At 44.9% G+C, this 9,931-nt stretch overlaps 1 protein-coding gene across 1 annotated transcript; it reads left to right on the top strand.

Annotated features, from left to right (window-relative positions):
• The first annotated feature begins 5,474 nt into the window (after positions 1 to 5,474).
• LOC106847792 (olfactory receptor 2A7-like) lies at positions 5,475 to 6,410 on the top strand. Its single transcript, XM_014867275.2, has one exon. It carries the CDS (start codon positions 5,475 to 5,477, stop codon positions 6,408 to 6,410), a length of 936 nt encoding a protein of 311 aa, XP_014722761.2.
• The last annotated feature ends 3,521 nt before the right edge of the window (positions 6,411 to 9,931 follow it).

The following is a 9,931-nucleotide window of genomic DNA, read 5'->3' on the forward strand; positions in this document are numbered from 1 at the left end:
TGTCCTTGGGAGTATACAATAAGACTTGAAGCATCCTTTGCCAGGAAAGCTGCAAAGAAGATGTGTATCCTGGCAGGTATTGGATTCTCCAAGATCACCTCCAGCTCCAAGGTTTGATGAATCTCTGAAGTTGTCCACAGCAGATCTGTGGGGCGTCACTGAGGGCTCAAGGAGGGACCAGCAAACCAGAGCATATCAGAGCAAGACTCAGGGCCTGCCTGCGCTGAACGCCTGCCCAGTCTCACTGTCAGGCCGTGGCTGGCCATGCAGACACAGGATCTGAGTTGGACTGGGGTTACCCTCTTTGGCTGAGAGGGGAAGACCAGGGTTGGGGGTGCCATGGACTGAGGCAGGGTCTTACTCTGAAGGCAGCATCTGCCTGTGGTGCTTGAGGAGGTTGCACATTTCGGGCATCCATGCAAAATGTACTCTGGTGGGTGAGGATGAGTGAAAGTGGCAGCTGCCCCAGCACACCCACCGGGGGCCCCTCAGAGCCAGCACCTGCTCTCTGAGGCCAGGCTCCAGGCTCCTTTCCAACCCGTGGATGCTGTCCTCAGTTTCCACCTCTTTCCAGTCTGGTGCTACTCTTTTCTGCCTCTGTGGTCCTCTGTCTCTCCCTGTCTGTCCGTCTGTGTACACTGCTCCTTCCTAGTCTGCCTCTATGTCTCTATTCTGCCCAGTAGGCGTCTCTGGTCTGTGTCCTAATCCATCCTTGCTGCCCTTAGATGAGGGCCTGCCACTTCAGACCCCTCTTTACACCAGCCCTGTCTTTAGTCTCCCAGGATCTCTGGATCCCGCCCGACTCTCCTGGTTCACCCCATCTATCCCCTTGCCCAGTAGATCCCAGGCCCTCAGAGAAGGCTGCACCCTGGTTACCTTTGTGCTCCACAGCCAGCAACTCTGTCCTCATCCCAGACAGCACTGAGCATTCCAGGGGCTGTGGATGTGGCCAGAGGAGGTCGAGTGGGAAATGGCCAGCTCTGGTACCACTTGCCTGGCCTCTGACCTCGGTCAGGATGCCCATTTCCCTTATGCAGCTGTCTGGGAAGAAGCAGACCATAGTATAGAGGGCAGAGGGGCACATGCAGGCTCAGAGAGGGCCAGCACCAGCAGCCTGGCATTGTTGCCTCCCTACATCTGCTTGACCTAGTCAACTGCCTGTCCCAGCTTCCCTTGCCCTGCTTTTTAGCCACAACTTCTGCTTCTCCTGCCACCTTTCATTTCAGCTTTCACCCTGGAAGAGGCAGGAAATGAGAGACAAAGTGAGTAAGTAAGCAGGAGGGGAGGAGAGAGAGAACTTGTTTTCAGGCAAGTCAGTCCAACCACCTTCTTGTCAGAGATGCTCAGAGAGGCAACCTCTGCTGGTGGTTGTGAGCACAGGCTCTGGAGTTGGTACAGCTGCGACCCTGGGCAAGTTGTGTCACTGCTTTCCCTATTTGTAAGATAGGTATAGCAGTAATGCCCACCTCACAGGGGGCTGTGTGCAGGTCTCATGTTCAGCTTGTAGATGTTCTGGAATAGCTTTTCCTGTTTCCTCTGGCAGGTGTCTGTTCTGATTGGAGAGTGCCCAGATTTATCGTTAAATCTTTCAACTCTCACCCCAGTTATGGGGCTAAAATAAAATAAAGCATGTAAATCACTTTATAGTGTTTGGCACATAGTAAGCTACTATAGCAACAACAACAACAACGATAATGTTATATTAAATTATTATAATAATCACACTATTATATTAGAATAATTGTGTAATATTAATGGATCATTATATTATTTAAAATAGTGTTTTACATTATTATTATTTATTGGCTGGGACTGGAGTTGAGAGAAATGGTAGAGAGATTTGTAATACTTGGTACCAACTCGCCCAATCTTCCTCCTTCAACAGACTTGTGCCCTGATTTGTCCTGGGGGAATTGTGACCTCCAGACATAGGTCATTTTCTCTAGCGCTCTGAGGAACAGGATGGAAAAGTGTAGGGAGAGAAAAAATGTGTTATCTTTCCTCTCTCTCTTTTTCTGTCTTTCCAGGATCTCCTGGTCTGTAGTAAGCACTTATTGGGTCTTACTATGTGCCAGGCTCTGTATTAAGTGATGAGGTTACAGTGGGAAACAACAAATTATGCATATGAAGCCTAGCTGCTGAGTGGGAATGTGTCTCACCTATAGAACTTCCTAGTTAGCCTGGGCTTGCCTTGAACTAGGACAGAGTCCAAGGAGCTGACCAGCTGGTATCCTGGAGTTCTGAATCGTAGTCTCAACTCTGCAATGAACTCCAACTCTGACCTGGGATATTTATCCTTCCTATGTGTCCTCTCTTCAAAAGACATTTTGTCCGGGGCTGGCCCCGTGGCCGAGTGGTTAAGTTCGCGCGCTCCGCCGCAGGCGGCCCAGTGTTTCGTTGGTTCGAATCCTGGGTGCGGACATGGCACTGCTCATCAAACCACGCTGAGGCAGTGTCCCACATGCCACAACTAGAAGGACCCACAACGAAGAATATACAACTATGTACAGGGGGGCTTTGGGGAGAAAAAGGAAAAAATAAAATCTTTTTTTTTAAAAAAAAAGACATTTTGTCCACTGTGATGCTTTCTGTTTCAGTCCTTGAAACAGCCAAAGATCTTTCTAAAGTGTCTGAGCCCACCAACCTGCCTTGGAGGCTGGTGACCAAAACTGAGTCTGACTTTAAGGAGTGAAGCCAGGGTATTGGTCTAACTGTCTAAGACTTTTACTTGTAGACAAAGGAGCCATTGAAGGATTTCAGGAGTGAGCCAGTCAGATTTTTGTTTTAGAAAGAGCACTCTGAAGGCCAGTGCAGAGAATGGGCTGGGCAAGGATCCAGCTACAGGACTGAGATGAAACCCAGGTGAGAGAGAGATGCTAAGTGTCTGGACTGGACAGTGGCGGTGGGATTGGAGAGGGACAGCTGGGTGTGAGAGGCATTTTGGAGGTGTGGTATTGGAACCTGGGGACAGATAGGATGTAGGGGGATGACAAAAGGAGCTGAGGGGATTTTCTGAAGTTTCTGACTGGTATGACTGCATTGATCTTAGAGATGCCATCAATTACTCTGTGTGTGTGTGTGTGCACATCCATATCCGTATATCCATATAGTTAAATTAAGCCCAACACAAGATTCCTTGCCCTCATGATTTGCCTTTCCCTCCTGAGAATCAAGTACAGAAATAATTTCAGTAAATTGAGGACTCATGGTAGTTGAGTTCTGCTTGGCTATGGTTTTCCTGTGCCTGGAAAACCTTCCTGGTGCTGAAGAATGAGTGAGATTCAGTTTCGCCCATATATTTCCTCTCTGAGCCTCAGTTTCTCCCTCTGTGAGATGGAGATAATGGTCCCTATGCTATACTTCTCACAGAGTCATTATGAGGCTCAAAGAAAGAATGAATGTTAAGGTGTATTGTAAGCTATGGCCCCAAAGCTGGATTCTATATTTTTTGCCCAAAGGGAGGCACAGAGACCAGGCTCCTCATGGTAGATAACAATGTTGCCTTTTGTTCTCCCTCACGTGGGGTTTCTGGTTCTCATCCCTGAGAGTCTGGCAATTTTCTCCCAAGAGAAAAATGTTTTACCCTCAGGAGAGTCAGGGGAAGGATGACGGGGACCCAGGGGTTCAGCGAGCCTGAGTTTCCGACCCAAGGTCCTGGTTGTGGAACAGCATCCCTAGGCACACTTCACTGGTTTTATAGACAGCTGGTTCCAGTTGCACTCAGCCTCCCTGCATGGTTCAACCAGGTTAAACACTCTTTAATATTAAAGAACGACCTCATTCATTGGCCATGTGTAAAAAAATGAAAAGTTAAAAATGGCAGCATATTTTCCCACTCTTGGCCCCAAGGTAGAGTATTCTCACATCTTTGGGATTCTTCTTCTCAGGAAGACTGTGGCTTGCAAGGTAGGTAATTGTATTCCTGTTTTATAGGTGTGGAAACTGAGGCCCAGGAAGTGAGCTAACAGTCCCATGTCACATAGCAAATAAAGATTGATTCAGGATTCAAGCAGAACCCACTGTCTCTAAACTTTCTCTGCTGCCATGCAGTTTCTTTCCCTTCTAGATCATCTGGCCCAAACAACATCATACTTTATGCAGAAACTGAGGCCAACCTGGGGAGACAATGTGACCTACAAAGGCCCTTTGGTGAAAGGTAGGGGTTTAATAAAAATGGTTATCTGCCAAATATTGGATAATGTCTGAGAAGTTCTTAGAAAAGTGCCTAGCATATTGGAGGTTCCAAGTGTGTGCAGTCCTTTGGCCAAAGTCAGGAAACCAGTATTGAGGGTAGACACAGCTTCTCATGAAGGCTCACTCAATGGTGCCATGAAGAAGAACAAGCAGATTGAAGAACAAGGAGTTGGGTCAGATAAATTGGTGCCAGGAGAAGGAATAATGCCAACAGTATCAAGATTGCTTCCCATTCCCTGAGTACTGACAAAGCACATGACATCTCTTCGGTGAGACTGTCCTCTTCCTGTTCTCCATGAAGAAACTGAGGTTAAGTCTAGAAAGAGCTAAGAGTCAGTAAGAAGCTAAAAGAGTGAGTTAAATGCTGGCTTTTGTGGGGAGAAGCAACAGAGAGTAGGCATGTGGAAGAGTGAAAGTTGATTGTGGGTATCAAGTACGGTGAAGTACTTCTTGGGATGTTTGCTTGCATAGCTTGGACCTGAATCTCAGTCCTGTGTTTGAAGAACCATCCAGAAATGCAGTTATTTATTATACATCTACCGTTTGTTAGTCCTTCTATGTGATGCGTTCCATGCCAAAATATCATTCAATCCTTGCAGCAAGCTTATAACAAGGAGACAATTATTCTCATTTTGTATTGGAGGAAGTGGTCTCAAAGGGGTGGGGGGAAAAAGGGCTTGGGTGAGGTCATTCACTCAGTAAATTAGAGAGCCAGTGTTCGTTGTAACGCACCAAAGCCTGAGATGAGATGGTGGGTGGAGGAGGGGGTGGTGAGGGAGGAGGGGGTAGTGAGAGAGCTGTCCAGGCCTGGAAAAGACTGAGGGTAAAATTAGAGTGGGAAAATTAAATTGATATCTTCAACAGGAAAGTAGGTTCTCTCACTGTACTTTGTCAAATTGCATAGAGTTTGTACACTAATATTTATCTCTAAACACGTGGCTGCGTTACAAAAGAGAAGGGGATGCTACGGGGAAGCAGAGATCACCTAGCCAAGTGCTTTCATTTCACAGCTGAGGAAACTGAGGCTCAGATGGGTAATTATTGGTGAGGCAGAGGCAGACCCTGGACCAGATATGGAAGCCCTTTTCTCTTCATAAATTTCCTGGGAGTGATGGAAGTGGACAAGAGCAGGTAAAATTGGCTGTCATGTTGAAGTGTTTCATCATAACTGGACACTGACCACTATCTCAACCCCATCAGTAACTTTCACCCTGGTGCGTAGCTTACCTAGTCTTCTGTCTGAATTCATGCCTTTCTTCTTTATTTAGAATTAGAACATAATGCAAGAGCCTAACAAGTCCTCTGTGACAGAATTCATCCTTCTGGGCTTCTCCTTCAGCCCTAGGACCACTCCTCTGTTCTTCTCAGTCTTCCTGATGACCTACTTGTTGATTATTCTGGGTAACAGTTTGATCACCATCCTCATCTGCCTGGACTCGTGTCTCCACACACCCATGTATTTCTTTATTGGCATCCTTTCTGTGTTGGATCTGGGTTACACCACTACAACTGTGCCCCAGATGTTGGTACATCTGGCCAGTGAGAACAAGACCATCTCTTTTGCCAGCTGTGTGGCCCAAATGTACATTTTCTTGGTGCTAGGCATCACCGAGTCCTGGCTCTTTGCCGTCATGTCTATAGACAGGTACATGGCCATCTGCCACCCACTCAGGTACAAGGTCATCATGAGCCCACGGTTATGTGGGATAATGGTCATTTTCTGTGGTCTCTGGGGTGTCATCTCTGCTCTTGTCTACACTCTCTTTGCCATGTGCCTGCCCTACTGTGGCCCTAACAAGATCAACCACTTCTTCTGTGAAGTCCCTGCAGTCTTAAAGCTGGCTTGTGCAGACACCTCAGTCAATGACCAGGCAGACTTCATTCTTGGCTTTAGTGTCATCCTAGTTCCACTCGCCCTCATCCTTGTCATTTATGTCAACATCTTCATTGCTATCTTGAGGATCCGTTCAGCCCAGGGATGGCTCAAGGCCTTCTCCACCTGTGCCTCCCACATCAGTGTGGTCACCATGTTCTGTGTGCCAGCCATGGTCATGTACATGAAGCCTGGTGCTGAGGTCTCCCCAGAGGAGGACAAGAAGTTGGCCTTGTTCTACAACATCATCTCTGCTTTCCTCAACCCCATCTACAGCCTCCGGAACAATGATGTGAAGAGGGCTTTCCTCAAGGTAACAGGTTGGGGCAGGGCCCCAGAATGAGTCCCTGGAAGGACAGCTGGGGGACAGAGAAACAAGACTCATGATGCACAGTGAATGCCCTATATATTCATTCACATGACCCAGCAGCACCAGAACACACTCCCCCTCAGGCCCGAATCTCAACTCTACACAGGCCCTTGTAGGACAGCCCATGATTTGGCTGACAGATTGGTCACCATGAAATGTCTTCCAGGCACATCAATCTTTGAGTGGCCTTTTGTTCTAGAGCGTGAGTGGTTAACAAAAGAAGGGATATCTGAGCCACTAAAATCTTTTATTGTTGAGACAAACAGAATAGGCTTTGGGGTATTCCCTGTGGCTGAATGTTGAGAAGGTTCATTACCCTCTGTAAACCACACACATGGTATCAGGTTAGCTGGAGAGAAGGGCAAGGGCAATGAGATCAGAGGATTCCTGACCCAGGGAGGAAGACAGGTAAACGCCATTGCAGTGACTGACATGGCATTGTGTGCTTGCTTCAGACATGTGGATTGGAGACAAATTGAGATAGCTTGAAGCCAGGTGTGATCTGACCCCACTGACCTTGCCAGACTCATCTCAGGCCACTCTTTTCCTCCTTCTATCACTCCAAGTAAACTGGACTTCTGTCTTTGCCTTGATGTGCCATATTCTTCCCCTTTCAGGGCTTCCATATATGCTGTTCCTTCTCTCCTCACTCTTAACCCCACCCCACCTCCATCGTACCCCGTTATGCCATTCACTCCTTTTCTTCCATCAGTTCTTGGCTTAAACTGCAGCTCCTTAAAGAAGCCTTTTCTTGAGACCCCAGAGTGAGTTAGCCTTCCAGAGCACCCCATACCTCTCTCTCATAATAATAAAGGCATGTGGTTGAGCATCTGAATTCTCTGCAAGATAGCAAGTTCCATGAGGCAGGGACCATGCTTGTCAAGTTGGCTGCTGTGTCCCTAGGATCTAGTCCCATGCTGCCCACAGACTGGCCTTCCACAGATACTTTATGAGCGAAGAAATGAACACTCCACAGGAAAAGTCAGAGAAAGAAGATGGAAGCAGTGAGTGGGGGAGTTGATGAATTAGGACCAGCTAAATGTGGAAATGGTGGCAGGTACAAAAAGAGGAGGAGATAAAAAGGATTAAATGTTATTCAGCTATAATTATATGGAAAAAATGTTTGCTTTTATTATCAACAAACACGAATTGAATCAGTGGAATATCATTTTCACGTATCAAACTAGCAAAGTTTAGAAAAATGGTGATACTCAATGCTGGGAAGGATGCTGTGAAACTGACACCCACCTTCACTGCTGAAAAGAACATCATTGATTCTACCTTTCTGGGGCAGTGCCTTCCACATAGTAGGCATTCAATATATTTGTTAAATGAAGAGCAATAATACTACTAATTGTGGCTCTATTTATTGAACATTTATGTGCCAATACAGTTTTAAGAATTTTACATATATTAAGTCATTTAATAAAAATATCAACAAATGGAAAGTATGTAACATTAGGCATCATGAACCTTTATAATGTTTATATACTTGGATCCAGAAATTTCACTTCAGAGACTCTGTCCTAAGAACAAAATCAGAAATGCAGACCATGTTTTATGTACAAATATGTTCATCAAAAAATTATTGGAAACAGCTGTAAATATGATATATCAATTTTATGAAATGCTATGCAAACATTACTATGTATCATGTTTTGAAGTAAATTTAATTACATTGAAAAGTATGATATAGTGTTAGGTTGAAAAATATCAAAATATAAACAAATACATGGATAAAGAGAACAGATTAGTGGCTACCAGAGAAGCTGGGTAGGGGGTGGGCAAAAGGGTCAAAAGGGCATATATATACGGTGATGGATAAAAATTAGACTACTGGAGGTGAGCACGATGAAGTGTAATCAGGAATTGATAAACAATAATGTGCACCCAAAATCACACAGTGTTACAAACCATTATAATCCAAATAAAATTACTTAAAAAACTATATATATATATATATATATATATATATATATAATTTTATATCTGAAGTTAATCCAAGTTTTACAAAATATACATACCTTCATTTTTAAAAGCCTGGAAGGCTTTATTAACATGTTAACACTGGCTATCTCTGAGTAGTGAGATAAGTGATTTTTATTTTTGTTCATACTTTACTTTCTAAAATTTCTACAATCTGCATATATTGTCTTTATAGCAGAAAGAAAGAAAGATTAGTTGCAAAATATTTGATGTCCTGTCAGAGAAAAGAAATTTAGACATGGTGTTGGCATCGTTCACTCATTCATCAAATGTTCATTGATGCCCACTGTATGACAAGACTAATGCTAGGTCCTGTGGATGCAGACATGAATAATCGAAGTCCCAGTCTAGTGTAGAAGTGACAAGTACGAAGGCAAGGATGCTATAAGGTTTGTCAAAATTGACTTTAGTGGAGCCGTTTTTAAATGGAATTGGAGCTTCCTTTCCAGAGAAACTGCCTTGCTGTCTTGAACCTTGGACGGGGCCAAACCTTTGCATTGGGCCAAAATGGCAATTATCTTACAAGCAATTGTTTGAGAAGTCAGCAGGAGAACGGACTTCTTGATCACAAAGACTGAGGACTGTGGTCTTTCTGAGGATAGAATCAAATAGTCAATCAATGTTGGGCCAAGACTAGCTGTCTGCCTCCAACTCCAGTTGAAATTCTTTGTAACATAACCTCCCTTCTTTGCCTTTAAAAGCCCCTGACTTTTACTCCCTAATGGAACACATTTTTGGTTTCTTCCCGCATCTGTGCTCCCCGAATTACAATTCTGTGAGCCCAAATAAACGCTTTGCCTCTTAAACTGGTTTCTGTTTTTGTAGGTTGATGGGTACTAAGTGTGTTGCTGGAAATACGCCCAAAGCTCTGAGGGTGTGACGAGAAGGTGGGTCAGGCTTCAGAGATGAGGCCGTATTGCTGCTGGGTGTTGGAAGCATGAGTAGAAGGTTGATAATTGGAGAAAAGGGCAGGGAGCACGGATAGGGGGATTCGAGACAGGAGACAGGATGTGGAAACCCTAGAGACAAGGAGGTTATGGAGAATGGGCAGGATGGCTCGAACACAGGCCCAGGCAGGAGACAGCAGATGTGAGAGTTAGGGCCTGGCACGCCGTGTTAAAGAACTTAGGGTTTTTCTGCCTCTGGAGTAGTATTTTCCAAGGACTGTTACCTGGAACTCCAGTCTGATGAAACGTTCTGCGATGAAAAGATTTCTTGCCCAACTTGGGTCAAAAACGCTGCTCTCCTCTTCACGCACAATAGTACAGTAAAGACTCTGAGATGTCCAGTAGTGGTAAGCAAATAGATAAATGAACAATTAAAAACAAGGAAAATACCTATGCTAATTCTGTTTAACACAATGTTTACCAAACTTGCTGGATCACAGAACCCCTGCTTCCTGGAGCATTTATTAGCCAAAGAAACTAGTATTTTCTAAAAATATACTTTGAGGAATGCTATGGTGTGCATGGATGATTTGAAGGCGGGAATACAGAAAATACAAAGTG

Source organism: Equus asinus, chromosome 5 (genome assembly GCF_041296235.1).
Source record: "Equus asinus isolate D_3611 breed Donkey chromosome 5, EquAss-T2T_v2, whole genome shotgun sequence".
Taxonomy (NCBI): Eukaryota; Metazoa; Chordata; class Mammalia; order Perissodactyla; family Equidae; genus Equus; species Equus asinus.

Excerpts from the sequence above, each read along its gene's own strand:
- LOC106847792 (XM_014867275.2), top strand. The coding sequence starts at position 5,475 with ATGCAAGAGCCTAACAAGTCCTCTGTGACAGAATTCATCCTTCTGGGC.